General features: G+C 25.7%; 8 protein-coding genes across 13 annotated transcripts; 5 read left to right on the top strand and 3 right to left on the bottom strand.

Annotated features, from left to right (window-relative positions):
• Positions 1–93: 93 nt before the first annotated feature.
• LOC411998 (amyloid protein-binding protein 2) lies at positions 94–3,713 on the bottom strand. The gene is made up of 9 exons (XM_395464.7): positions 3,496–3,713; positions 2,574–2,687; positions 2,234–2,484; positions 1,969–2,148; positions 1,643–1,898; positions 1,374–1,498; positions 1,019–1,298; positions 782–947; positions 94–719 (listed from the first exon to the last, which is right to left on the bottom strand). Exons 1-9 carry the CDS (start codon positions 3,637–3,639, stop codon positions 490–492), a joined length of 1,746 nt encoding a protein of 581 aa, XP_395464.3. The 5' UTR covers positions 3,640–3,713; the 3' UTR covers positions 94–489.
• Positions 3,714–4,000: 287 nt separating this feature from the next.
• On the top strand, positions 4,001–8,258 carry LOC100576985. Of its 3 annotated transcripts, none has more exons than XM_016914919.2 (5): positions 4,001–4,557; positions 4,978–5,202; positions 6,201–6,359; positions 6,645–6,993; positions 7,406–8,258. In XM_016914919.2, the coding sequence occupies exons 2-5, from the start codon at positions 5,092–5,094 to the stop codon at positions 7,564–7,566; spliced, it is 780 nt and encodes a 259-aa protein (XP_016770408.1). In that variant the 5' UTR covers positions 4,001–4,557; positions 4,978–5,091; the 3' UTR covers positions 7,567–8,258. The 3 variants fall into 3 exon arrangements, with proteins under 3 accessions (XP_016770408.1, XP_006566801.1, XP_016770407.1); XM_006566738.3 differs by having other exon boundaries at positions 4,007–4,282; XM_016914918.2 differs by lacking the exon at positions 4,001–4,557 and adding an exon at positions 5,521–5,696.
• Positions 8,259–8,378: 120 nt separating this feature from the next.
• On the top strand, positions 8,379–10,390 carry LOC409307. The gene is made up of 6 exons (XM_026443661.1): positions 8,379–8,484; positions 9,109–9,403; positions 9,473–9,687; positions 9,766–9,838; positions 9,924–10,010; positions 10,103–10,390. The coding sequence occupies exons 2-6, from the start codon at positions 9,177–9,179 to the stop codon at positions 10,284–10,286; spliced, it is 786 nt and encodes a 261-aa protein (XP_026299446.1). The 5' UTR covers positions 8,379–8,484; positions 9,109–9,176; the 3' UTR covers positions 10,287–10,390.
• LOC100576744 lies at positions 9,711–12,146 on the bottom strand. 2 transcript variants are annotated; one of them, XR_001704795.2, is made up of 8 exons: positions 11,723–12,146; positions 11,437–11,649; positions 11,185–11,366; positions 10,910–11,102; positions 10,658–10,829; positions 10,430–10,569; positions 10,095–10,266; positions 9,711–9,949 (listed from the first exon to the last, which is right to left on the bottom strand). XR_001704795.2 is itself a non-coding variant. In XM_003250847.2 (6 exons), exons 1-6 carry the CDS (start codon positions 11,966–11,968, stop codon positions 10,460–10,462), a joined length of 1,116 nt encoding a protein of 371 aa, XP_003250895.2. In that variant the 5' UTR covers positions 11,969–12,146; the 3' UTR covers positions 10,429–10,459. The 2 variants fall into 2 exon arrangements, 1 of the variants encoding a protein (XP_003250895.2); XM_003250847.2 differs by lacking the exons at positions 9,711–9,949; positions 10,095–10,266 and having other exon boundaries at positions 10,429–10,569.
• Positions 12,147–12,311: 165 nt separating this feature from the next.
• Positions 12,312–14,770, bottom strand: LOC100576947 (meiosis-specific with OB domain-containing protein). Its single transcript, XM_006566735.3, has 8 exons — positions 14,650–14,770; positions 14,411–14,542; positions 13,858–14,126; positions 13,409–13,631; positions 13,218–13,331; positions 12,927–13,086; positions 12,661–12,868; positions 12,312–12,569 (listed from the first exon to the last, which is right to left on the bottom strand). The coding sequence occupies exons 1-8, from the start codon at positions 14,768–14,770 to the stop codon at positions 12,366–12,368; spliced, it is 1,431 nt and encodes a 476-aa protein (XP_006566798.2). The 3' UTR covers positions 12,312–12,365.
• LOC552830 (alpha-soluble NSF attachment protein) lies at positions 14,112–17,198 on the top strand. The gene is made up of 6 exons (XM_006566736.3): positions 14,112–14,128; positions 15,213–15,396; positions 15,900–16,096; positions 16,179–16,444; positions 16,520–16,693; positions 16,824–17,198. The coding sequence occupies exons 2-6, from the start codon at positions 15,305–15,307 to the stop codon at positions 16,971–16,973; spliced, it is 879 nt and encodes a 292-aa protein (XP_006566799.1). The 5' UTR covers positions 14,112–14,128; positions 15,213–15,304; the 3' UTR covers positions 16,974–17,198.
• Positions 17,199–19,902: 2,704 nt separating this feature from the next.
• Positions 19,903–21,554, top strand: LOC726408 (zinc finger protein 706). 3 transcript variants are annotated; one of them, XM_003250850.4, is made up of 4 exons: positions 19,931–20,336; positions 20,528–20,662; positions 20,899–21,043; positions 21,117–21,554. In XM_003250850.4, exons 3-4 carry the CDS (start codon positions 20,900–20,902, stop codon positions 21,204–21,206), a joined length of 234 nt encoding a protein of 77 aa, XP_003250898.1. In that variant the 5' UTR covers positions 19,931–20,336; positions 20,528–20,662; position 20,899; the 3' UTR covers positions 21,207–21,554. The 3 variants fall into 3 exon arrangements, with proteins under 3 accessions (XP_003250896.1, XP_003250898.1, XP_001120350.1); XM_001120350.5 differs by having other exon boundaries at positions 20,528–20,689; XM_003250848.4 differs by lacking the exon at positions 20,528–20,662 and having other exon boundaries at positions 19,903–20,336.
• A 2,173-nt stretch (positions 21,555–23,727) lies between these two features.
• On the top strand, positions 23,728–26,489 carry LOC552832 (glycine N-methyltransferase). Its single transcript, XM_625207.5, has 5 exons — positions 23,728–23,954; positions 24,805–25,149; positions 25,700–25,835; positions 25,918–26,038; positions 26,118–26,489. Exons 2-5 carry the CDS (start codon positions 24,819–24,821, stop codon positions 26,406–26,408), a joined length of 879 nt encoding a protein of 292 aa, XP_625210.1. The 5' UTR covers positions 23,728–23,954; positions 24,805–24,818; the 3' UTR covers positions 26,409–26,489.
• The last annotated feature ends 1,281 nt before the right edge of the window (positions 26,490–27,770 follow it).

Raw genomic sequence — 27,770 nt, 5'->3', positions numbered from 1 at the left:
TTGTATAGGAACAAAATATTTAATAAAAAGTAACAGTACATCACATATCACATTTGATTTCACAAGATTTGTGAATAAAAAATACAATTAAAATTTATAAAAATAATTAGAATTTTTTTAATATTTTATAGATCAACTGAAATATATATAAATCTTACAATGATAAACATGTTTTAAATGCTGCTGATATTTGATCACGGTGCAAAAAATATTCAGCTCTAAACATTCTTGATTTTCCGCTAAAACTAGTTGTAAAAATAATTAATACATACAAAATGATGAGGTACAAAGAAGAAACATGAAGTTCATGTGACTATGTTTGAAAAATCTTAATGATACTGTCAAAAATATATGATTTACGATATCCTAGATCATATAATGTAACTCGTGATTTTATTTATACTTTGGCCCGAGTTACTCCAACAAAATTGGAATTAACTATGTCAATCGCCGAGACAATGATGATTAAAATATTAATATACAATTATATTACATAGAAAAAAATTTTTCGATTATTTCTTCGATTGGTTGTGGCCGTCTTTTAGGATCAATTGTTGGTTCTTTTGATTCCAAGTGTTTATCTCTTAACATTTTCCAATTATTTAATATTGTTGCATATTCTATAATTTTGTCATATTCATTCAATTTTGTATAAACATTTAAAAGTCCGTGATAATCATATTCTAGACCACTATAACTTTTACCGAATAATTTCAAACCTAGTACGAAAATTTAATTAAAACAATGACATATAAGTTTAAAAAAAATATTATATACATACTAATTCCAATACTCCTGTAATAAAGCCTTTCAGCATCTCTATATCGGTTCATGTGATAATTATACAACGAAGCTAAGTGTCCTATACTCAAACCAACTTCATGATCATCTGGTCCTAATAATTCCTCTTTAATATGTATAGCTTTTAGATGCATTGCTTCAGCTTCCTAAAATTATTGATGAAATATAATAATCATGTCCTAAATTTTTAACCAATATATTTACACGAAATATGTACCTTACATTTCCTCATGCTCTGATACACACGTCCTAAATTTCCATAATGTTTTGCTGTTTGTACATTTCTTTCACCAAATGCTTCTTTTGCTGATTGCAAAGCAGATAAATGAAGGCATTCAGCTTTAAATAGTAAATTTTGTTTCGATAATGGCGATGATGTACTATCTAACGCTATTTCTTCGAGAATTAATGCATTTATTCTTTTTGCACTTGCTAACAATAAATGATCTCCATGTAAAAGGTTTAGCATTATGTCTATTGCTTTCTCAATATGAACACTGTTCATTTAAAATGAAATAAAATTATATGATTTTAATAAATTTATAAAAATAATAAATTATAGAATAATTTACCTTGCTTCTGGAAATTCACCAGACCTATATTCATATACATAAAGAGCATAAGCTAAATCCTCATGTGCTAATGCAACGTGTAAATTCATTTTACCAAATATTTCCATTCTAATTGCTAATGCATTCTACAACAAATAAGAAATATAATAAGATTAATAATACATATAATTATAATACAACAAGTAATAATAAACAAACAAATAAATTAATTATTGTGAAAATTATAATAAAATAATAATCTTATTGATTTATATTACGAATGTACGAACCTTATAGAGATTTACACTGTTAATTATGTTATCAAAGTTTAACCAATAAAATCCATAATCTATAAGGACATTACTGTACACTGGATGATCAATACCAAATACTTCTTTAGCAAGATATACAGCTTGTCTGATTAATAGACCAGCTCTCTGAAATTCGCGTTTTAATACACAAGATTTTGCTGCCTGCCTTAAAACATCAACAGTAATGCGTGCAGACAACGTAGGTTTCAGCTGTTTTAATGCTTCTATACTCCATCTAAACAATTGTGAAATTAGTGAAATTGAAAAAAATGGCAAATTTTGTAGAAATAAGATATGGTGCATACCTATAAGCTTCGTCATATTCGCTTTTCATATAAAAAAGTATACTAAATTCAGTATAAATAGCAGCATAATTATAATCATTATACCCTGCCTTTTTCAATCTTTCTATTAATTCTACAGCAAGTTGATGAGTTTTTGCTGCTTGTAAAAATTCACAATATGCAGCTTGTACATGTAAAAGTCTAAATTTTTAAATGCTTATTATAAAATATAAATCTAAATATAAATCTTGAAAAACACACTAAATATAAATAAAATATATCTTACTTTCTGCAACATTCTAATGTTCTACACCAATTCTGAGGTATAGAATTATTTGCAAAACATAATTGTTTGCATGCTAATAACACCTGTTCACTTTTTGCGTACCAACCAGCATCACTGAAAAATCCACCAATTCTTAGACCTAAATTTATTAAATTTTCTTCAGCAGCTAGATTTTCACTAACATCAAGATAGCATAATGTATAAGTGATGCTTAATTCTTCTTCTACTCGTACTCCATGATCTATGAGACTCTGAAAAATCAAAAAAAAAAAAAAGTAAATGTATACAAAAAAATTTTATATATTTCTTATTTAAATTTTTAACAAATATGAATAATTACTTGAAAACTCTGTAACAAATGTACACGGCGGCTAGTAACTGTTAACATCTTAGAAAAAATCTCTAGATTGCTGAAGTCAATTCCCAATAAACATAATCTTTTTTCTTTATACAACTGTAAAAATGAAATATTATTTTATTTGTATTGCATTAGTATTATTGTATTGATTTATAATGTAAATTATATAATGATCACATTTTAAAAAATTTATTATATATTTAATTAGAAAGTATTATCTATCAAATTATAAATATTTAATTACATAAATTATAAAAATGTTGTTTCTTTAAGGTAATTAATAAAATTTAAAAAATAAAAAAACAAATAAATTGATTTTTACGCACTTGTCAAAATATAATTTCGGATAACTCATATACGAGATCATGTTCATCACGAAATAAATATACAAAATTTATAAAAAAAAATTGATTTTTTATTGTGAAAATTTATGCATAAGCAAAGTATTTTTTAAATTTAGCAAATCGTGTCACTATTTTATGAATCATTATGTTGCATTATAAATATATGCAAAATAAAAAAGTAAAATATAACAAATATAGGTTAAACATATGATATATATCATTTTATAATCCCGTTTTGTTGAATCATTTAAATTTATTTACTGTTATTTCATAAATTAAATCTAATTCTATATAATCTTATCAATGTACATAATGTCAAAATACATTTTTGGCAAATAAGTATAACTGTCACAATACAGTGTTATGATACTTTGAATGTTTTGATTGAACATGCGATATTATTCTATAAATATGCGAGATAAAAAATTAAATTCATAAAAATAAATCGTTCATTTTGCAATAATCTTGATAATAGAAAAAATTTTGATCAAATTAGAAAAAAAATACATTTATTACTGTGTAAAAAAACGTTCTAATCGACAACATAATTTGACATTTACCTGATAGTAAACATCGAACAATACATCATTCGGTAAATCGGGAAGATACTTCCTCAAATTTAGAAACTTGTTTGCTATCGCTAATACACTCAATTGGTAAAGAGTTTTTGGGGAAAACACCGGTGGATTACGTGTTTCGGCCATTTTCCTAGAGGCCTTCGATAATCACGAACGCGCACACAGCCGTAATAATTGCTGTCACGTCTTTGTGCGCATATGCTGCCGCGATGCTCCGCCATCCAACCACCAGCGACAACCCCCACTTAGAACGATGGTAAAATAATATATGTGTCTAGCGCAGCAGATATAAGCAAAATACTTTTTTCTTTTACATTTGTTGTTATAACAATTATACAAACAATAATTATACAAATGAGCTTGTTTGACAAAAATTATATTTTTGCAATAATTGTTATTGAATAATAAAATATTGAATTTAAAAACTAATGTATTTTCAAAATATATTAGCTCATACGAATTATAAGATCATATATCAAATCAATATTATAAGTCGATTTTTTATAATACTAAATATATATAGGATGATACCTGTTAATAGAAAAGGAACACGATGAATTTCAAAATTGAATTTTGAAAAACTGATTAAAGACATGGATTAAACATCTATATCGAAAAAGCGACAGTAGATATACATAGTTCAGAAAAAAGAGAGTCGATATTGTTGTGATCGTGAAAGAGGCTGATTAATGGCGCCAGCATTGGGCCATGTCTTCTTTGGCCCAGAATTCCTTTTCCGAAAATACGACCAGCGGAAAAAACGTCTAAGGTGATTTAATGTTATCGACATTTTTTACACGATATAAAGTGATTAAAAACAATAATCTGTGTACATAAGTGAAAGGAAATTGGTACGCATACTGCTACCAATTGTGAAAGTTTGAATGTCAAATTGTATGCTTTTGATCGCATTATAAATCGGATGTCCCGCATTGAACGATTGTGTCAATGTGGTGAACAAACGAATCTGAGTATCAATTGAATTTTTTACTTTGTTTTCTACAACTTTGTATATTTAGATCATATTTGCATACTGGGAAATATGTAATTATAACCTTGCATTATCAAACACTTATATGCCTATCTCATTATCGATAATTAGAGTTTTATTGCATTGATAACAATTACCTGCCAATAAAGTTGCTTTATGCACGTGTTATCACATATTTAAACATATTATTTCCAATACATGTCACTTATATATATATATATGTATATAATTTATATATATGTAATTTATTTTAAAAGTACATATATTTGTTATTTATTAAAGCATTACTTCCAAAATGTATATTTTTAAAGAGATATTATATTTCAAAAGAAAAAATATCGAAACTTTTGACATAGATAAAATGTGATATCAAATTTGAAACAATCTAATAATTCTAAAGAAAAATTCTAATTATTCGATATTATTGAAAAAAATCTTTATGAATTTTATATTATTTTACGTTTTTACTTTAGGGGTACGTTCGATGGTGCACAAAGTGCACAGGATGGAGGAGGAATGCTCTCAAGAGAATAAAAAAGTTGAGACAACGATGCAGACTACGGTCGCGGTAGCGAATACCTCATCAGATGACGTTTGTAACGCACGGGCACGTGTATCTTGCCAAGAAGAGTTTACATGTTCTTTGTATATCTCGCGTGCTGTCGGGCCGCAAGGTCAAGTGCAAGGAATACAAAGTGGCAAGTTGCTACTTATTTAATGAATTTTCCACTTTTATATGTGATTTCATATTATATATAATGTATATATATATATATATATATATATATACATTTGTAAAATGATTTTTTAATTGTTTCTTTTTTTTTCTTTTTTGAAGCGATAACTTTCTTTAATTAACACAATCGGTATTTGTTATTATATTGATAGGAAAATTTCTTCGTTGTTATATATATGAGAAATGCTTTTTTTCTCAACATAAGTTGTTTAAAACAATAGTTTCCCTACTTTTCCTTGATATTTTGAACTTGTTAGACTTGACGAATAAGTTATGCCAGGTGGCGAGCTGCTACGTTCTAATCTAGAAGAGGTAATCCGCGCATCCGACCCCTTAGCAGCCTGGCACGTGTCTGAAACACCTTGTGGTTTGATTGCGGCATTTACTTGCGAAGCTGATGCAGAAAAATTGTTGCAACGTGGCGATTTGGCACGTGTTTTCGAAGGACCTGTACAAGTATTTATTATCCTATCCATTCCAATTCCTTATTTGTAATTTATACATATATATATATTTTATATATATATATGTCGTAAAATATGTATAATAATTTAAATTTAAAACGTATAAAATAAATACGTGTTAAATACCATTTAATTTTATTAATAATTTACCTTGAAATTTTATTTGTTATTTAATTTTGTTATTATATTCTTTGTAAAATAAAAAACTCTCGAATTCAAAAGTAAATCAAATATTATCATTGCCCACATAATCGCTGCTTCACAACCGTAATCGCCGTTTCCCTTTCGCTTTCTCTTATGCAAGAAAATGAGATAACAAAACTTGCACAACACGAATCATTATGAATCTTAAACAAATCTTTAAAGAATTTGCTCATGAAGATTTTATTTATAAATATAAGATTATATTTATATTATTTTCTATTTTTATAATTGAATGAAATTTAATTTTTTTTTTAAATTAAATATTTAAATTTTCTTATTTCCTTCGAATTAGGTGGCTCGATTTTCAGCGAAAGATTCTCGTTATAGACAAGCGGTTCTTCTTCGCGATGTACCCTGGGCTATTCCTTTACAGGATATCAATTCTGCATTAATGAAACAGGGAATTGCAACAGGAAGCGTTGAACGTTGGCGACAATATATACGCGTTGAGGTAATAGTTCAAAATTAACAAAACAATGATAAGGAGGATGATATGAGAAAAAAAATTGTTGCTAAAAAAAAAAAAATTCATAATTTTAATCTCAGATATCGTATGATTTTATATTATACTGTTATAATTATCTACGAAATAATTATATCGATTTCGATATAATTTTCTTATATTCATATTTAATTTTACGATCTCAATAATTTTTCGTTATAAATATTTTTAACAAAGAGTTAAATTATTATTGAGATCGATGGTAATTATTACGTAAAATATTCTCTCATTCAGGTGTTAGATGCTGGACATTACGAACTCTTATTGCGTCAAGGACTGGACTTTTTCGGTGCAGCCCGATTCAGTGCCATCCCAGAGCGTTGGTGGCGCGGAGGAACCGGAAGTACTGGTGGACCGCTGCAGGCAGGGCCAGGAATAGTCAGCAACTTTCTCGAAACATCTAATTTTCAAACAGGGGACGGTGTTCTCCAGTGTTATCGTTGCCAGGGATTCTGGCATATGGCTGCCAACTGTAGACACTTGCCACGTTGCGTTCGATGTGGAGAACCACATAGTGTTGAGTTTTGTCCCAGACCTCGAAACAACCCTATTTGCTGTCATTGTTCCGGTCCTCATCATGCTGGTAAACATTTCTTTATATTTCTTAAATTGTATCTTCACGCGATCATTTTATTAGAAAAATATTTGAAATTATTTAATTATGCAAAACGTAGGATCATAAATAATTCGTAATATAATTCAATTTTACGAAGAAAATTTATTTGAAATTATTTTTAAAGTTAAAATTAATATTGAAAAGTACATAGATTAAGTTTGACAGATATTTATTTATTTTTTTTTCCTTATCGAGTCTTTTATTTTAATTTTTGACAATTTGTAGAGTAGATATTACGATATTTGTCATTAATAATTGTCTTTGGTAATATTTAAAAAAAACTACTCTACGATACACAAATTATTATTATTAAATTGATATAAGTTCGTTAATGTAATTATTTCGATTTTAAATATATTTGTATATTGCCATATTCCAGGCTACCGACAATGTCCGGTTCGACAACAACTTTCGAACGCTACGCCTATTAGTATCACACTAAGCACTACTCGGATTGGAAACCAATATCCCATGAATGCAGCCTCCAAGACGAACGCGTCCGCTCACGAGCAACAGCCCTTGAAGTCAAGCCAATCTTAACGAAATATTACTGAATGTCGACGTATCGACTGTCCATATATATATATATATATATATATATATATATATATATTGACTTCAAGATCTTGTAAATTGCTCGCGTTTACGATTGCTTATTGGTATATTTACGATCAGTTATACGGTCAGTTATATAAATTTTAAAAAACAAAGAAATTAATGGAGAAACGATGGAAAACAAAAACTATTTCTTTATTTTTTATATGTAATTTAAACGAGTTTTTATAAATTTTAATCGTTATATTATTATACTCGTTAAATAACTGAAATTAAAGATAATACATGTATATAAAAATAACAATTTAATTATTTTTAATATTCCGCAAAATCATGTAAATTTTTTAGATTATCAGAAACATAATGTAAAAATTAACCATATATGTACACACTAACCAGACGATTTTCTACTTTTCGTCCTACTTTCTTCGTCCTAGTCTTTCTGAATCTGGGTTCCCCCTCCTCCAAGTAAATTCGTGCATATTGTTGGACGATACTTTGTAACTGATAAAAGAATGAAAATGGAGGGGTCTGAGCAGGTATACTTGCGAATTCTCTAGATCGATAGATCACGGTAGAGAGACAACAGTCAATTCCCGCCAGATACTTGATGTTCCATCGGCGCAGTTTAAAGTTGTTTCTTCGAGGGAGAAATTCAGAAATTTGTCGAGTATTGTACGAATTTTGAATCGATCGAGACAATTGGCATTAACGTTCAATTTCTTAATGTTATTGTGTGCATTATAAATGTTTCGTTTGCAATCAACTGTTCGCAGCTAAATATTAAATCTTTATAGGTGAAAAATTCTAATAATAACGTATAAGAGTGTTGTTACTTTTTGTCAAGAGTATAATCAATATGTGAATCGAAGCACAAGAATGAAGAGAAAAGAAAAAACTCAGGTATCACTTTTTACATATATTGTATAAAATAATATAGCCAAACGAGTGTATAATATGTTATATGCTGTATTAATGTAAATACGAGTGATTATACATATTTAATTTTTTAATATTAGGAGTTTTGTTAAGATTTAATTAAATTGTATCAGAAGATATTTAATTTACAAAAAATTAAATTAAATTTTTGCTTTTATGTAAGAATTTACATAAAACGCTATATTTTGTTTGAATGTTATGTAACCTATATTTAAATATTCCATTATATTTATTCCTTTTTCTTGTAGTTTTTCTTCTTCAGTAAATATAATTTAACAATAAAATATTTCTATGAAATGATAAAAAATAATTATATAATATTGTATCTTTATATTTTATAAAAATTTTCAACTATTTTTACATTGGCTACGATTGAAAAAAATTGAAAAAAAATTCTTAAAAACGAATGTTTAAGTAAACGATTAAATTAAAATCTTAGAAACTTATTTTTTATTCAGAATTCAAAACGACAAGAATTGATTCCATTCGTAACAAAGGCTGTGATCAAATCGTCAATGCGATGCATGTTTCACTTGCATTAATTTAATTTCTGTTTCTTTAATCTATGAGTGATTTAATGATTTTCAGTATGATAAGCCCGAGAATGTGATTAATATGATCATATAAGCAAGATAATCGTAGTGCAGATTTAAATCATGAGTTCCACAGAATGGATATTATTCTTGATCGCGGTAATTATCTCTAACAGTATTCAGCAACCGCTCTTCTTCAAAAACACTTTCAAAGGATTGAATGGTATTTCGAAGGCCAATACGTTCGACAGAAACGAGATCAGAGCTGTTTATTATCATGATCAGACCGTGGCAATAGTTGATCTCGGCATTAATAACGAATTGCACAATTGCAACTTGATCGAAGTATAGTAAGTATTTTGGATTAGATTGAAATTAATATTTGTGCACAAATAAAAAAAATTCATCGGTATTTATAGCGAGCAAGACGAAGCCAATGAAGTTTTGAGGAATTTGTCATCCACAGTAATTCCTCAGCTGGTATCTTTCTCACAAATGACGAAACTTATACAACAATGCGAATTATTGGACAAGATGCAGCACGAAAGGTTGTCTACAACGACATCAAACAATGTAAATAAAGATAATCATGGAATGAGTAATGTCCTGTCTCTTCTATCAGGTATCTTACCAGGTTCGTGATTATTGCAGACATTCTTGTTATATTTGTAATTTATTTATATTTTGATGATAAATTTTGATGATATCATAGGTACAAAATGGTGTGGTGCCGGAGATATAGCCGAGAATTACCATGATTTGGGCCAAGAAGTTCAAATTGATAGGTCAATATATGTCAAAATAGATTTAAAATTACTAGAAAATTATGTTTAATTAAAGTACGGTTTTCAATATGTTTAATTTTTTCAGATGTTGTCGCAGTCATGATCTTTGTCCTGTAAAAATTCGAGCTCAACAAACACGATATAATCTTACAAATTATTCCGTATATACCAAGTATGAAAATATTATAAAAATATTACTTATCTTATTCTTAGAGAAATTGTTTGTGATTAATGGTAATGGAAATAAACTTTTTACCTTTCTAGGTCACACTGTGTATGTGATGAAGCGCTGTATCGTTGTTTAAAAGCCACGACACATCCGACAGCGCATATTATGGGTCGCATATACTTTAATATAATAAAAATACCTTGTATTGAGGATGTACCAGAGAAAAATACTTCTATAGAGTTAGAACGACAATTTATTCCTGTTAAGATGAATTATTGAAACAAATGCAAGATTGCTAAATATTATTAATAATTTAATATTTTTATACAATATGAAGTATAAAATCGGGAAGAAAGACTTATTATTTATAATTATTATCAATATTATATATATATGTAAATATTTATATTTTTATATCTTACACATAATCATTTAACTAATAGAGTTTGCATTTATTGATACTGTTGAATTGTATATAAGACTGTTTGCTTCAAAACTGGTTCAGAAATAACTTCTTGTATAATCTTTTTTATATCAACAGAATTATGATTATAAAGATTACCTAAAAATTGTTTTTACAAAATATTTAATTTTTTATTTAAATTTGTTATACCAAATAATTATTTTTATAACATTTTTATTATTATTACCTATTAGCCATAATGTTTCTTTCCTAATATGTACATACTGACATAAAAGCAATTTATTTAATAATGTTTTTAAATTTGACAATGAATATTTTGAATTTTCCAATAGAAACTTTGCCAATCGTCCAGATGTTTCTTGTACAATATTAGCTAATATTCTTATACATGCTGTGATCTATAATAAAAAAAGAATTTTAGTATTTTATATATAATATATAATAAGTTTAATATAAACATATTGAGATAAATACATACCTCTATTATTGATGTGATATTGTTTATGCTATTTTCATATAAATAATCAATTATCAAAGGGATTGCAGAATATAAATATATATGACACGATATTTCTGAAGATAATAATGCAAGCAACCAAATAAAATATGAATCTTCAAATGAAAAGTTTCTCTTTATAGTAGCATTCATAAGTTCAATAATATCTTCTTTTCTAAAAATATTCATACAATTAATGGAATATTTTAAAGTATATTTTAAAAATTAAATGAAAAAAATAAGAAAGTAGTCATTACAAGATGTATTGAAAACCAATATGTACATAATGCATAGCAGTATAAGCTACTGAAGATATAATTACATTATCACAATTGTACATCAAGGATATAATATATTTCAAACAATCTTGGGCATGAAGAATTTCAAATGCTTTATTACTTCCTGAAATTAAATTTCCTATTGTCCATATACATATTTCCTAATGAGAAAAAATATATTATTTCAACTTTATTCGTAACTATAATATAATCTTTAACTTTTTAACTTACCAATAAAGAATAATTTAAAGTATCTAATTTTGTAATAAGATATGGTCCAATGCTTTTCGTTAATGAAGTACATGCTTTAGCATTTCCAAGTGCTATATTACAAGAACAACTAATAGCACATAATTGTAAAACAGGATCATTACCAGAGAAATCACGTACCAGTGCAAATAAGATATTATCCACTTTTAAAAACGAATTAACATTTTCTTCACTCTAATGAAAAATAAAAAAAAATATTATAGCATTAATATAATATTTATTATTTAAAATGCATTTGAATTATTACCTGAATAAGGGCATTTTGAAGCTCTTTATACTCTTCAATAGATAATGCTTTTTTTTTAAGAGCTTTTGCTTTTTCAATTACAAACTCTGTTGTAAAAGATGAATTTGTTATAATATTTCCTAAAGCCACACGACTTTTATTCACTGTTTTCATACGATTTTCCTTTCTTTCTATATGAATCAATTCTCTCAATCCTTCCCTAATAACCTCTACAGCATTTTCTTTTATTGGTTCTTCTATTTCCATTTTTATTATTAAAATAATTATAAAAAATTATACAAAATTAAATTATATAAATTATTTTGTAAAAAAAAAATTTCAATGATATAGTTTTTGCACGATATTTACAAAACATTGGTAAACATTGCATTTAAATGGAACCAATCAGGAGATATTAATCAGCTGATTAAAACTGAAATAGATAAAAAATTAACAAAATATATGAATTAAATATATACATTTATTATTTTTTTCTTTATTGTTTAATATTATAATAGGAAAATATAATTTTTAGTTTTTTGAAATGTCTATAAATAAAAAAAAATAAAATTATAAATAAATAATATATATATATTATTATTATATTTTGATATATTATAATTATAATTATAATTAATTGGAAAATAATAACTTATCAAAGAATTTAATAATCATTCGAGACAAAATCATCATTGATCAGTTGATTATCTTCCTCTATTTCTTCATTTTCTTGAATTCGACAAATCGATAGGATATTATATACAGCATTTGGAAAAGTGGATGTTGGACCGAGAACGTGCAATCGTATATCACATTTTTCTAATGTATATTTCCATTTTAATTCAGTGCGTTGAGGAAGTATCATCTCCTAATAAAATTTATTAAAAAATAATTATGAATTAAAATTATTATAATTTAGAAAAAATTTTATACTTTAAAAAAAAAAAACATTAATAAACCTGAAATTCATTAACTGTGCAACCAAGAACACGTTCAGCTGCATCTCCGAATAATCGACAACCAATAAGATATCCTGTGCTGTCTCTTAAATTGACTTTTAGATTAAGGCTCATTATATTTAAAGGCACGCGAGTACCGTTGCCTGAAGGACATTCGAGATTCATACACGAGTCTCGATTATCAGGAATCATTTTCTTACATAAAGCACTAAAAAACACGAACTATAAACTAAAAAATATTGAGGGAAAAAAGGAAATGCACTAACCATCTTATAGATATTATTCCAGGATTTAAATTTTCCACGTTTATATCCATTACGTAAGCCTTTAAAATCGTGGCAAATTGAATTCTTTCTCCTTGTTTTGATTTTCTGTTCAACTTTTCCGAAATTTCTTGAATAGTCATAACACTCGTAATCGTATCCGCTAGAAAAATAAAAGATCAAATTATTATAATTTTTGAAATCAAAATATTGTTTCAAAGCGAATATAAAATTAAAAATATCTAAAGCAATATAAATCTCAATAAAAAAATGATTCTTTTTATATATTCTTACGATTCGGTGTCACAAAGTTTCCGGACATAATATCGTGTTCGTAAAATTGTACCGCGTTTCTTATAGTCGTGGTTTGCGATATATTTGGATTTTCGGTAATCATCGTTTTTCTAGCTAGAAATTCATAAACGAAGTTATAAAAAAAATTAAAATTACACGAAAACCTTTTCTTCAAATTTTTGAATTACAACCTGTAGATAAAACAGTTTTTTTTTTAAAATTGTCGTATGCGATACGAACATCCACAAGAAGAAGTACAGTGCGTTTAGGTTCCCATAAAGCTGCCTTTTCGATCCATTCATCTTCCCAAAGTATTAAAGACACTACTTCATCCGTGGATCCGTCCACTGCTTCAAAATTACGGAACTTTATGTCTCTGCCATCACGTGTTATCACATTTCGAATATCACTGATCTATTCAATACGAATTTTACATAAGTTTTGAGATAAAAAATGATATGAAAAGAAAAATTTCGAAATATCTAAAATATTTCAATTGAAAATATTTTTCGTAGTAAAGTTACGCGGATAGATTTTTAAAAAATATTTTTTTTATATTTATAAGACAATATTAATAAAAATAAATTCAAAACAAAATTTTTATCAATATCCTTAGGTGATTTTCGAATATAAAACATACAAAGGTAACAACCACCAAGATGTCGACATATTGATCGCGTAGCGCTTCTAAGTTCTCAAAAATGCTTTTCAAAGTTCGTAGTCCGTTCAGATTCTTAATCGGGAGCATCAGTAAAGGTTCATATTTTGCGCGTGTTGGTGCATCATGAATTTGTACTAACGCGTTGCCCTCGTTTACGGTCAAGCTGCATGCGCTGGACACCCACGGCATGAAAAGTTCATTCCTGTCTTCTGGACGACGCGCGATTACTTTTGGATTAATTACCTCCACTGTAAGTCAATTTAATTTAAATTTATATGTAATTTAATTTAATATGTGTACAAAGAGTGTATAAAAAAAATCAAAAAGTAAAAGAATAATTAGAAGTCATTAAATTAAAAGAAGGAAAAAGAAAATATGCAGCGCAAAGTAATTCAAGTTTAACGTAAATTTATATTCAAATTCAAATATTTTACACTCGAATTAAATTCAAACATTTAAATTCAAATTTTTGAATTTAAATTTTATTTGATAATTTAATTACATGTATTGTTATTTTTAATTTATTACAAACCTACGCTACCAATATGAAAATTGGAAAACAATTTTGTAACAAATTGTATGCTGCCCCATATAGTTACATTTATAGAATCCTCTATAGAATCACGTAACGTGAATGTCCATACACTTCGATCGCCATTGTTAACTGTAATTATTATAATATTTATATTATTATAATAGATATTTCATAAAAAACTTTGTCATTTTCATACAAAATTTTAATTCAAAGAAAAGAAAAAATAAAATTCATACATCTCGTTCGTGTAGCATCAATCGTTTTCATATTGAAACTATTTACAATTATACCAATTACAAGTGCATTTTGTGTACCAGGTTGTAAAGATTTTAATGCTTGTTTATACACTCCTGACATTTTCAATTCTATTTTAATTTAAACTATATCTATTTATAAACTATATTTATTTATAACTATATATATTTATCTATAATCTTTAAATTTATATTTTAATAAATTGAAATTCCACTTTGTTCTTAATACTTTGTTTCTGGAATAAATACAAAATAATTTTTACCGCCGTTGTTGCCAATATTTTAAAATTTAAAGTATTAATTTTTTGTATATTTAATTTTTTCAAATTATTTTCAATATAATTTTTATTTTGACTATTTTTTTTAATTATTAATATCAATAAAATATTTTATTATATTTTTTGATAAAATTATTATTAAATATAAAAATATAAGTAATTGTGATAGCAAATATTAAAACATTATTATGAATCAGGCTTAAATGTTTCTGTTCAAATGTTGGTAATTCTGTCACTGATGACACTTGATTCATTTTCATTGACTAGTGACGTCGGTTTATGGGAGGTGAATATTCGTGCGAAGTGTATAATTTAAGACATTTTTAAAAATATTACAAGTGTCAAGATTTCATATAACCATGGCTGATAACGAACAGAAGGCGATGCAATTGTTAGTGGAGGCTGAAAAAAAGTTAACATCTTCAAAGGGCTTCTTTGGTTCGCTATTTGGGTACGTTATGACATCGATTTACTTGAACTCGTCCACTACTAAATCAGCAATTTCAATATGTATTATTCATTTACTTTGATTTATAGTTAAAAAAAATGTAATATTTTTTTTCTTTGTTAAAATAATTCATTTTTTTATATCTTTTTTCTTATCGTTCAATAAATCATTCATTTCTACGCATTTTTACGTATATATCTGTATATGTAACAGTTTCTAGTAACGATATAGCATATCAAAAACTAAATTAAATCGAAAAACATAAAAATATATACTATCTTTTGACTAACTATTTTAATCATTTGACGTATTAATATTTTATATTTATTTTTTATTATATTTCTACTTTTAGATACAATAATTGTTACTTGATAATTTCTGTTTTTTTTCATATATCATTTATACATATATATATATATATATATATATATAATATAAGTTATTAATATAAATTTTAATTATTTATATATTTTTATTATTTATATTACTATTATATTTGCTTATAGAGGATCATCAAAGTTTGAAGAAGCTGTAGAATGTTATCAACGTGCTGCAAATATGTTCAAGATGGCAAAGAATTGGAGTTCTGCAGGAAGTGCATTTTATGAAGCAGCAGAGTTACATGCTAAAGCAGGCAATCGTCATGATGCAGCTACTAATTATGTAGATGCTGCTAATTGTTTTAAAAAATCTAATATAAATGGTATAGTGATAATGATATATATTTCTAAAAAGATAAAAAATATAAATAAAAATATAAATTTATCATTTTATATCTTTTCTAGAGGCAATCAGTTGTCTATTAAAGGCAATTGAAATTTACACTGATATGGGTCGATTCACAATGGCAGCCAAACATCATCAAAGTATAGCTGAGATGTATGAAAGTGAAGCTGTAGATCTTGAGAGAGCAGTTCATCATTATGAGCAAGCTGCTGATTATTTTCGTGGAGAAGAGAGCAATTCCTCTGCAAATAAATGTCTTTTGAAAGTTGCACAGTATGCTGCACAACTTGAAAATTATGAAAAAGCTATTCAAATTTACGAACAGGTAAGTTAAAGATTTCTAATATTATTTTAAATTGTTACTGAAAAAGAAAGGATTATGAAGTTCTGTTTTTTATAGGTTGCATCTGCATCTTTAGAAAGTTCTTTATTGAAATATAGTGCAAAGGAATATTTTTTCCGAGCGGCGCTATGCCATTTGTGTGTTGATGTATTAAATGCTCAACATGCAATTGAACGTTATCAAGAACAATATCCTGCATTCCAAGATTCTAGAGAATACAAATTGATAAAGGTATAAAATATAGATTGAAAAATAATAAATTTTTTTATTTAAATGTTATGAAATTTTTGTATATTTGAAAAAAATTCGAAATTATTTTTCGATTTGATTTCAATTAGAGATATTTCAATTTCAATTTCAGACATTAATAGAACATATCGAGGAACAACAACTCGAAGGTTTTACAGAAGCAGTAAAGGAATATGATTCAATTTCACGATTGGATCAGTGGTACACAACAGTATTATTACGTATTAAAAAGCAAGTTGATGATAATCCAGATCTGCGCTGATCGGTTGTTCCTATTTTGTGCTATTTCTTATCGATGATATTATTAATCCAATTCTATATGTATTCTTTTTTAAGTCATATCCTGCTTTCAGTGGAACTTGTAAAGTAGTTTCGTTTTTGTACCCAAATATATTTTTCATAACATCTCCTTGCTCTCTTGGCAACTATTACATTCATCATTTAAGTTATCATGGGTTTATAGAATATTGTCATTAAAAAATATAAAGAAAAAAGAGAGAAATGAACTTCAAATATTCTACGATCATTAGTAGTTAATTTAAAATGCCCATATACAAGGCATAAAATTAAATATAGAGATAAATAATATTTAAACTTTGTTGATATTCTCACATTTATAAATATATAAATAGCTTGCCAGAAGCTACAGCTTGTGCAGTTTCATTTTGCAGCATGCAATTGCAATTAATTATTCAATCAGAAATAATTTGTTTATTCATTAGTCAGTAGATGTATAATTTTATATATAATATTTTTAAAATTTGTTAATATTTATTAATAACTTGAAGTAATTATTAATAATAACAATATATATATATATGCAATATATAAGATTTTATAGTTACCGAAAAATAATTACAAATTATGTTATTATATAGATTAATACTTTTAATAACAGTATCATTCGATTCTATATCTATGTTTCACTTGGAATTGTTATAACAGAATAGATCGTCAGTTATCTTTACACTGCCAGAGTATCAGAATAACGAATATGGTATGCATATTATAATCTTCGGAAAATGATGTATTTTGTATATTATATTGAATTTTCTTGCTTTTCTTAAATTTTAATTTCTGTAAAATTGTATCTAAATTACAATTTAAAATTTTAATTATATTTTCTATATTTTATATTCATATTGTTGGAAACTGAAAATGACGGTGCATTTAATTGCAAATATCATAACATCTTATTTTTGTTTTATTAAAATTAATATTTATTTATATTCTTCCATTGTTGAAAATTAATTTTGTCATTGTATATTTGTACTTAGGCATAGAATTGAAATAATATGTATTAGTGATTAAAAATGCGATAAATATTGTAAAAAAAAAAACTTTATTTTAATTAATTTATTGTTATTTAACAAATTGGATATTGTGAATTTATTATAACATTTTATATTTAAAACAAATTGTATTGTTTGAATATACATTTACGAAATATATACATATATAAATATTCCATTGTTAAGTAGGGATAAGTAATAAAAATTTTTGCATGCACAGAAAAAATAATAAAGCGTGCATTTCATAAATATTTCATATATTCGAAAAAAAAAAAAAAATTTTTTTTGATGCACATAATTAACATTGCGTTATTTCCATTATGGAATAGTTTCGAATTGTAAAAAAAATTCAATAAAAAAGAGTTGCAGGTAGCGAAAAGTAATGTCTAGATTATATATTCTTCTATATCTTCTTTGAATATATATTACGAAACATATTAATATATGTACATATATGTTAATATATTATTTAATAATAATTATTTAATAAATGATCAATTTATTCATCAACGTACGCTCAGTACTTTTTTTTTTTTTAGGATTTGAGGATAAACAACATTTAGTTTCAAAATTGTATTTTACTTAATTGTAATTATTATTATACTGCGTATGATTTTTTCGAAATCCTGAAAACAAATATAACTTAAGTAATTTAAACATCGTCATTTAATAGGATTGAAAAAAAATGACTTTTAATGATGCGACTTTTAATGAATTTGACGTTGTGATGTGAAAGTGCGTATCATCAATCATTTTTAATATTATTTTTTTTTTTTTTTTATAAGAAATCACTTAAAATTTATTTTTTTATTTTATTTAATTTATTCAAGTAATGTAATGGAAAAAGTTAGTATGTATGTATGATATGGATACTCTGGATTTGTATTTCTTTATTAGAAAACGCAGAAATTTGTTTTTGTCATTTATACAAAGATTTATTTATATATACATTTACGTATCTTCGTATTTGCTTTCTGATGATGAAAATGAAACTATATTACGATAATAGAAACTCATATATTACTAATTTATTTTGTTTTTATATTATATGTAAAACAATGATTGCAGTGTCAATATTTAAGCAACAGCACTACGCAATAGATTTCTTAGTATATAGCAATTAATGTGCTTAAAAAAACTACACGCTTGTAATAAATGATAAGTCTATCATACCACGCAAAAGATATTTAAATCATTTTATAAAGTGCCGTAGTCGATATTTAAATATTATATCGAAACTCTCTAAATTATGGAATGTTAATAAAATAGATGATATAATAATGTTCTAGTTTATTTAAAAATTTCATAGGATTAATTGTATAAAACATGTATAACTTTCTTTCAATATAATATTTAAACAATACATAAAATGATACATAAAATATATATCCACATATTATATAATGGATAAATATTATAGTGTTTTCCTCGCATTGTACACATATATGATTGCATATTATGATAGAATTACTTTGTAAATAAAAATAATTGAATACAAAGTTTAGTGTCTATATCATGAATCATTGTATTTTTAGTTTATAAATTAAAATAAAATTGAAATTATTAATGTTTCTAAAAAAAATAAAATAAAATATTTTTCACAGTATTATAAAATCAATTTTAAATATAACAACCGCTAAAGTTTAATGTGTAATATGATTGGTTCATATAAAACTCATATTTTTAACAAATTGTGCACATTGTATTACTTAAAATATTAATTATTAATATAATAAAATTAAAATGCAATATAATATAAATCATATTGAAATAAAAATTAAAAAATCATGATTACTTTCCAAAGTTGTATTGAAAATTTCAACCAATACGTAACAAGCGCTATAGGAAAGTGGTCTTTCTCATTGGAAGAAAGTATTTTGATATGCACACACACACATACTTCTTGTCAAGAATGCGGTCAGTGAACTGCTGGTCTTAATATTTGAATATCGATTAAAAACAATTACATCCTCAAAATATCTAAAGTGAATGGATAAAAAATTAAATAAAGAAAACTATATAAATATCGTATCGTAATTATACTAACTTTTACATATTCCATTTCAATTATATTTTTTTCATTTTATACACAATTCTTATTTGAAAGGCAGTACTTCACGTACGGATGCTCGAAGATTGCTCGTTCTAATAGATGTGCTGTGAGCACTGCTTTCGATTACTCCGTTTTCTTTGCAAATCATTTTCTTAATTAATTTCAACTATACAACAAAGTACAGAAACAAAATTTTTTTGTTTCTGTTGTGAATAATTAAGCCCCGGATCATCGAAATAGCAAGAGAATCTTGCTTTTAAATACGTTTATCTTGGGACAGGTGAGCGACCTATTTTTTGCAAACTACTTTGTCTAAAAAAATAATTTTTTGCTCTCGCTTATTGTAAATTTCTTCGAAAATTTAATTTGACTATTTTGTATTGCTGTTTTTTGCTTACACACGCTTGATAATATAAATTAAACCAATAATATCGCGGGCAATCTTTGGCACCTCAGTCACCTATTTTATAGGTTGGGTTTATAATCTCGGCGAAGTGAAAGTACGTAATAATAGTCTATTAAAGAGAAAGGATTGAAGATTATACAGTCGAATGAAGATGCACGTTGTCAACGTTTTTTTACGGCGAACATAGCAACCAGAAATTTGTATGAACTTTATTTTCCATTACATTGGTACCATCTGTATTCACTTTAATTAAACGTATCTTGAAAAATTTATGACGAAACACCTTTAATTTTAGTATTTATATTTTTTCACAATTTACGAAATATTTTAACAAATGATTATTTCAATATAATCTTTCATATAATTTTTGTATATATATAAAATTTTTATATACATAAAAGTGCACAGATTTGTAATAATATAAATGTTATTACAGAATGGCACGTGGACAACAGAAAATTCAATCACAAGCCAAAGCAGCTGAGAAAGCTGCAAAAGTAAAAAAACAACAAGGACATAGTGCTAATGAGCAAAAAAAGGCTGCACAGAAAGCTTTAGTTCATGTGTGCATAGTTTGTAAGGTTAGTATGTTATTTATTTTTTATTGTAAATTTTAGAATTTCTAAAATTTAAAAAATAATGATCTGTTTATAGGCACAAATGCCAGATCCAAAGACGTATAAACAACATTTTGAGAATAAACATCCTAAGAATGATTTACCAGAAGATTTAAAAAATATATGAGAGTAACATGTTGCACAAGCATGCAGGTTGGGATGGAGAGAGCAACAAAAAAATTATTACAAATGACAAAGTGATATAGTTCAACATTCAACTATTAAATAGTCACAAACAAGAAAAATAAATTAAATCTTGTTAGTGTTTAAAATGAACTATCGCACAGTTAACAATTGAATTTTTGTGCACAGCTCCAAATTGTAATATTATTGATAATTCATTTGTAAAACAAAATTGTTCATTTTTTTCCAAAGATACTCAATAATGTTCATCTAATACATGATCACTAAATTTTCATTTGATTGAAACATGTATATTGTTAAAAAAATAAAGTTAATCAATTTAGCAGAATAATTTACAAATGTTCATGCATATTTTAATGTTATAGGCAGTAAAAAATATTTATTGTATTTTTCATGAGTAAAAAAAAAAAAGTGAAAGAAAAAATATATGCTTATACTATATCTTTTATTCAAAATTAGAATTAAAGAATTAAATGTAATAGAAAAGATTATTTGCAAGAAATAAGAAACTGCCATTTTTTTATAGTATTCTGCCAATTATTCTACTAATAAGAGTATTAAATGTGTAATATTATAACATATATGTAATTTTCTATATGAGTATTTGATCATTAAGTTTTCATTTATTTGTGCTTAATTAATATTAATTTTTAAGCAGATAATAACAATAATGATAAAATGAAAATTCACAAAATTAAATTTTACTATTTTTTATTAATATTAATATTTAATGCCATTCTCTGCAATATTTTTGCATATTTTTTGCTTTTTCATAGAGTGAATAATGATTATAATATGAATATTATGCAATGATTTTTTTTCATCTTGATTTATGTCCGATTTATATTATTATATATTATATATTTATATATTTTTATTATTATATATTATAAATGAAAAAAAAACATGTAGCAAAGTTCTACACAAACATCATATTTATCGTATTTAGAAGAAAATCTGTCTTGGTAATTTTCAAATATAATATACTTTTCTTAAAGTATCTTTTAAAAATTTTTATCAAAATCTTTATTGAAATTTTTTTATTGTTGTTTGATTAACTATTTTTAAATATTTTAACATATATGTTTGACATAGAAATAGCCTGTATGTGAATTATGTAATTTATTTTGAAAAAATAATTATAAAATTTTATACTATAAATTGTTATTTTGTTCAAATGATCTACAATTTTCCGTATTTATCAAAAGATTTTTAAACAATATTAGATTTCGTATCATTATTTTAAAAAATAATGAGTAATAAATATTCTAAAACATTCAATATTTTTCTTTTCTTAAAGAAGATCTCGCATTTTTATTTTTCTCGTATCTTTATTTTTAGTGATAGTATTTTTTGATAGAATGTTATAAAATTCATTTCTACTTTCTTTATTGTCGAATCAGACTTTTATCTTATTATTTAAATCTCTTTACTTTTGCTGAGCGAATTATGTACATATTAGGTTGCGAGATCATCATCTTAGAAATTAATGTAAAATAAATCCGAGAATGTAATAGCTATATTTTTTATATTAAATATTAAGATAACATTGTCATTTTGAAAGAAACAATGAAAGTGTCTTCAATTAACATGCCGTACTTGGTTTATAATTATTAGCTAAAACAAGTTATCAGTATAAACAAGAAAAACAATAGTAATAGTAATAGTAATAGGAAAAAGACAAAAATAAAATAAAAATTCGGGAATCTGCGCCATCTTTAGAGCCGTAGATTCAACTTAAATTTAAACAAAAAAAATAAGAAAAGGATAAACATAAAGTAAGAATTGATTAATAGCGCTATCTTGAATATTTTTCCTAAATCATTTAAGAGATGGTACTAATTTCTAATTTTTACTCTACTTTATCTTGCTTTTAAAGAAATGTCTCTAGCATTCGAGTGATGGCGTTAACAGTCAATTTTTATATTATATATTATATTATATTATATTATATTATATTATATTTATATTATATATCTCTGTTTTTCTCCCATTATTTTCTGTCCTTTCTTTTTGTGTTTCATTTGCGGCATTCTGAAGATGGCGCTGATTTTAATATTTTTATCCTATCTCTATCCTTCTTCTATTATTTGCTTTAAAGTAATATCTATATTTAAGTTTCATCTGACATCTATAACATTGATTTTCGAATTTTTATCATTTTTTTTTACTTTATTATATTTTTGATTATATTTATCTTGCAAAATTTATATGTTAAAAAAACTTCGATTTGATTTTAATTTTGTTTTTTTTTTGTTTAGTATATTAATTAAAAATTTTAATAAAATATATTTTATCTAATCATCTTATATCTCATCGTATCTGTGATAGTTTGAAGAATATTTTTTTTATTTATCGATAACTGAAAACATCAACAAAAATTTTATTTTTTCCTATTGTATAGCATTTTTTATCACATTTTGCTGTTTATGAATCTTTATCAATAATTTCAAGCAGAATTTCTAGTTGAGAAAGAAATTACATCATACTAAGTTCATGGAACTTGAAAATCTTATATATTGTATGGATCCATATTCATTTCTCAGTGTCATTCTGTTACAGTGTACGATCACATTGTCAATTATAAATTTCAATAGTTTCAATAGTTTCACGAGAATCAAAATTATTAAATAATTTTTTTATACTTAAAATTCTTTCGACAAGTATAATTTTTTTGTTTTTTACTTTCATCATCAAGAAACAACAGATTATAATTCAGAATATTCAAAAGGTAATATTTTATATCTATTAAAAATAGAATTATTTCTTTATATTTCATATTTTAAATATTTAAGTATATGTATATCATGGATTTTTTTTATTAGATCAAAGTAGAAGGTAAAGAAAATATTTAATAGTTATAATTATTAATATAAAAATATGATGAAAATAGTAATGGAAAATTTATTTTTGTATAAAATTTAATAAAAAATTAATTGACCAAAATTCTGTAAATATTTGGAATGAATAAAATTAAAAAAGAAGATTATAAAGAGTATAAATATTTTAATTATAATAAATAATAAATCTATATTAAAAAATATAATATACCTAACGTAATATCTTCAAATTATTTTATATTAAATTTAAATTGCGTTATAGTATATACTGACGCAATAGTTTTCCGATAATTTGTCACATTGTCGTAATAAATTGGTATGATGATATATCATAAATAATAGGAGACTATATAGTAATTCTATATTATATTATCTATATATATATATATATTAATTCTAAGTAAGAAGATATACATTAATTAGTTTATGTTATTTTTGTCATATCATTTTATAAATATATTTTTTTTTTTAATTAAAAACTTAATTGCTTATCATATATCGTCAAATCATCGTAATGTAATAAAATTTCGTATCATTATTATTTATCGTAATGTAATAAAACTTCGTATCATTATTAATTTTTTAGAAATTAATAAATAATTAATAGTTTAATAGATTACAACTAACATAAATATTAAACCGAAAATAATCTAAATAGATTTCATCATTTTTTGCTTTTTACAAAAACGAAAATAAAAAGAAAATTATAAACGTAAAAATAATGTTTCACGTTCGTTACAGAAACTAACAGGATAATGGATTCGATATTTCGTACGAGATCGCTCGGTACGGCAGCCGAGGGCGTTCGAGATCAGTATGCAGATGGTAGAGCTGCTAAGGTGTGGGAAGTGTTCATTGGCGACAAAAAGCAGAGAACTCAAAATTACAGAGACTTCTTAGTTGGTCTATTGAGAAATAAAGGATGCAAAAGGATTTTAGATGTGGCATGCGGGACTGGAGTAGACTCGGTGATGCTTCTTGAAGAAGGTTTCGAGGTAGTCAGTGTTGACGCTTCGGATAAAATGCTGAAATATGCTTTGAAAGCTAGATGGGAACGTCGAAAAGAGCAAGCGTTCGATAACTGGGGTAAATATTAAAACATATTGATGTTGATTTTGTTATGATTTTTACTATCATATTCATTTTATTTATCTGTGATAAATTATCAATTTTGTTAAAAATAAGTATTACGATAAAAGTAAATTAACCAAATCGTAATTATTTTCGATCGGCAATTTTTATCGACGATTAATAAGAAGATACAAAATTTTTATGATTAATTATTGTAATGTATTTTAGATAGATGTATTAATAGATAGATCATGATATATGTATAACTGAATATTTCATCATTATTGAAAAAAGTATATTTATATAAAAGAGATATAAATGAAAATGTTAATTTTTCTAAAATTTTTTCTTTTTATTTGTAGAAAATAATAATTATCACAATCAAAATCACGCAGTTAAATTCTAATGCATATTTTGTTTTATTTTCTTTTAATTTTTTCAGCGAGGATTATACTGAATTCTTTCTAACCTAACTTTTTTTCATTACTTCATTATTCAATACTTGGGAAGTGATAATAACATTTTTTTTTCATCGATTTCTTTTTTATTTTTTTATATTCTATAGTAATCGAAGAAGCAAATTGGTTGACTCTACCAAAAGACATTCATTATTTGTTAAGAGATGGATTTGACGCGGTAATCTGCTTGGGAAACAGTTTTGCTCACATGCCTGATACGTTTGGCGATCAACGAGAGCAGAGGTGATGACGATACTTTTATTTTATTTTGTTATTAATTAAAAAAGAATTGAATTTAATATGTTTTTATTAAATGATAAAACAGGCAAGCGTTGTTAAATTTTGAACGTTGTGTGAAACCTGGTGGTTTATTATTAATCGATCACAGAAATTATGATTTCATTATCGAGACTGGTAATATACCTTCAAAGTGTATATATTATAACGTGAGTATATTTTTCGAAAAGAATTCGTTGAAATGTTAAAATTTTCTTATTAAAGAAATAATATTATTTTTTATTTCAGAGTCAACATATGATAGATATTAAGGCGTCGGTATTATTCGTTTCTGGAAAACCTGCAATTGTGACTTTAGATTACATCATTACGATGAACGAAGGAGAAGAGGAAGATGAACAAAAGCAAATCAGTGAATTCAGATTGTCTTATTATCCTCATAAACTTAGCGTATTCACGGAGATATTGGACGAAGCATTTCATTATAGAGCCAAGCATACTATATACGGGGATTTTAAAAATTTGGAAGAAATAAAAAATGCTGGTTTCTATATACATGTGATGGAAAAGCCGATATAAGTTCATTTGAGAGAATCGTTTTAAAATTTGAAAACTTTGTAAAACTTTAATGCATCTTGATATAAATATTATATCTTCTTATTTATCTTTATATTTACTTTTATATCAATCTTAAATATCTTAATTCGATCTAGACTGATTTTCAAGATGTTTTTTTAATTTTTTTATTTTATACACTTTATTTTATTTTATCTTTCTCTTTTTTTTCTTCATTGTATACAATGTACATCGTAATAGTTGTAATAAAAAAAGATAATAAAAGGAAAAGTCAAAGGAAAAAATTATAATTGATTGACAAAAAAAACTCGTTCAAGTTTTAATCTTTTTTTTATTATAAGTTCGAAAGCAGCTTTCTTTTGAGTATTCTAGCCAGGCTTCGTTCGATGCTACAATTTGATCTCTCGACGATACAATTTTTCATCTTTTATTTTATATTTTTTTTCTTTTTTTTTTTATTTTTTGCTTCGGTGGTTTTTTTTTTTTTTTGAGCGGTCGTTGACGCCGATTCGTGAACCTCGACTCCTTGATCTATCGCTGTTTTACAATCCATTCGAACGTTCCATGCTTCGCAAAATAAAATTGGGAAGACTAGTGAACGTAAGATCGTGGGAGATTCGAAGTTTCAATTAGTCTTTATGGTTAATACTTAATTCTATTCGTTCGCGAAACAAAAAAATCCTTAGATATATTTAAATATAACCTCAAAGTTGACGTTTCGATTCGATCATTATTCATTGGACATCGTTCGAATATCATTCAATCATAAAATTTACCGTTTCTTTCTTTAAAAGTTATCGTTATCTACTACATGTATATATATATGAGAATCTATATATGAATTTTATGTTATTTACATATTTTATAGGGAAGAACCATATAGGATAATGTTATAGTTTGGAAAATGTTTCGAAGGTCGATAGAAAGTATCCTTTAAATAAGAATCTTGATCGAGAATCAATTATCGATTCAAGAAAATCGATATTTACACAATTTATTGGATTCGTCAATAGAAGATTTCGAGATTATTCCAGCGAGATACGATCGAATCGAAGAATCATTACAATCATAAGCCATTTTTTTCGAATGTTATTAGTTTTCAATTTTCATTCGATGTCTTCTCGAGGTTTTATCGATCGAAATTCAAGGAAATGTATCTCGTCGCGTGTTCGAGCGTCGACGATCGCTCGAATTGAAAACAACAACAAGAACGTGAACGCGGCGAGGAGCGTTCGTGTAGGACCATTCGTTTCGTCGCTCATTTCGTTTCTGGCTCGCGTCGAGATCGCACGATCGGATTTTCACGAGAGTTGGCAAACAGCTCGACTGCCATCGATTCTCTATCACCACGAAGATCGATCGTAT

The sequence above is a fragment of the Apis mellifera genome, linkage group LG11, assembly GCF_003254395.2.
Source record: "Apis mellifera strain DH4 linkage group LG11, Amel_HAv3.1, whole genome shotgun sequence".
NCBI classification, from domain to species: domain Eukaryota; kingdom Metazoa; phylum Arthropoda; class Insecta; order Hymenoptera; family Apidae; genus Apis; species Apis mellifera.
The sequence above is the reverse complement of the archived record's forward strand: the minus strand, read 5'-3'. Positions and strand labels throughout refer to the sequence as shown.

Bases quoted from the DNA above. Each gene is read 5' to 3' on its own strand.
- LOC411998 (XM_395464.7), bottom strand. From the start codon at position 3,639: ATGGCCGAAACACGTAATCCACCGGTGTTTTCCCCAAAAACTCTTTAC. The intron at 2,688-3,495 runs GTAAATGTCAAA...TCATTTTTACAG, and splicing joins TGTTCGATGTTTACTATCAG to TTGTATAAAGAAAAAAGATT. The intron at 1,299-1,373 runs GTAAATTATTCT...TTAAATGAACAG, and splicing joins GGTGAATTTCCAGAAGCAAG to TGTTCATATTGAGAAAGCAA.
- LOC100576985 (XM_016914918.2), top strand. From the start codon at position 4,989: ATGGTGCACAAAGTGCACAGGATGGAGGAGGAATGCTCTCAAGAGAAT. The intron at 5,697-6,200 runs GTATTTATTATC...CCTTCGAATTAG, and splicing joins TTTTCGAAGGACCTGTACAA to GTGGCTCGATTTTCAGCGAA. The intron at 6,994-7,405 runs GTAAACATTTCT...GCCATATTCCAG, and splicing joins TTCCGGTCCTCATCATGCTG to GCTACCGACAATGTCCGGTT.
- LOC409307 (XM_026443661.1), top strand. From the start codon at position 9,177: ATGAGTTCCACAGAATGGATATTATTCTTGATCGCGGTAATTATCTCT. The intron at 9,404-9,472 runs GTAAGTATTTTG...CGGTATTTATAG, and splicing joins TGCAACTTGATCGAAGTATA to CGAGCAAGACGAAGCCAATG. The intron at 9,839-9,923 runs GTCAATATATGT...TAATTTTTTCAG, and splicing joins CAAGAAGTTCAAATTGATAG to ATGTTGTCGCAGTCATGATC.
- LOC100576744 (XM_003250847.2), bottom strand. From the start codon at position 11,968: ATGGAAATAGAAGAACCAATAAAAGAAAATGCTGTAGAGGTTATTAGG. The intron at 11,650-11,722 runs GTAATAATTCAA...ATTTTTCATTAG, and splicing joins TTCAAAATGCCCTTATTCAG to AGTGAAGAAAATGTTAATTC. The intron at 11,367-11,436 runs GTAAGTTAAAAA...TTTTCTCATTAG, and splicing joins CTTTAAATTATTCTTTATTG to GAAATATGTATATGGACAAT.
- LOC100576947 (XM_006566735.3), bottom strand. From the start codon at position 14,770: ATGTCAGGAGTGTATAAACAAGCATTAAAATCTTTACAACCTGGTACA. The intron at 14,543-14,649 runs GTATGAATTTTA...TAATAATTACAG, and splicing joins TGATGCTACACGAACGAGAT to TTAACAATGGCGATCGAAGT. The intron at 14,127-14,410 runs GTTTGTAATAAA...ATTGACTTACAG, and splicing joins TTTTCATATTGGTAGCGTAG to TGGAGGTAATTAATCCAAAA.
- LOC552830 (XM_006566736.3), top strand. From the start codon at position 15,305: ATGGCTGATAACGAACAGAAGGCGATGCAATTGTTAGTGGAGGCTGAA. The intron at 16,097-16,178 runs GTATAGTGATAA...TATCTTTTCTAG, and splicing joins TAAAAAATCTAATATAAATG to AGGCAATCAGTTGTCTATTA. The intron at 16,445-16,519 runs GTAAGTTAAAGA...TGTTTTTTATAG, and splicing joins CTATTCAAATTTACGAACAG to GTTGCATCTGCATCTTTAGA.
- LOC726408 (XM_003250848.4), top strand. From the start codon at position 20,900: ATGGCACGTGGACAACAGAAAATTCAATCACAAGCCAAAGCAGCTGAG. The intron at 21,044-21,116 runs GTTAGTATGTTA...ATCTGTTTATAG, and splicing joins ATGTGTGCATAGTTTGTAAG to GCACAAATGCCAGATCCAAA.
- LOC552832 (XM_625207.5), top strand. From the start codon at position 24,819: ATGGATTCGATATTTCGTACGAGATCGCTCGGTACGGCAGCCGAGGGC. The intron at 25,150-25,699 runs GTAAATATTAAA...TATATTCTATAG, and splicing joins GCAAGCGTTCGATAACTGGG to TAATCGAAGAAGCAAATTGG. The intron at 25,836-25,917 runs GTGATGACGATA...ATGATAAAACAG, and splicing joins GGCGATCAACGAGAGCAGAG to GCAAGCGTTGTTAAATTTTG.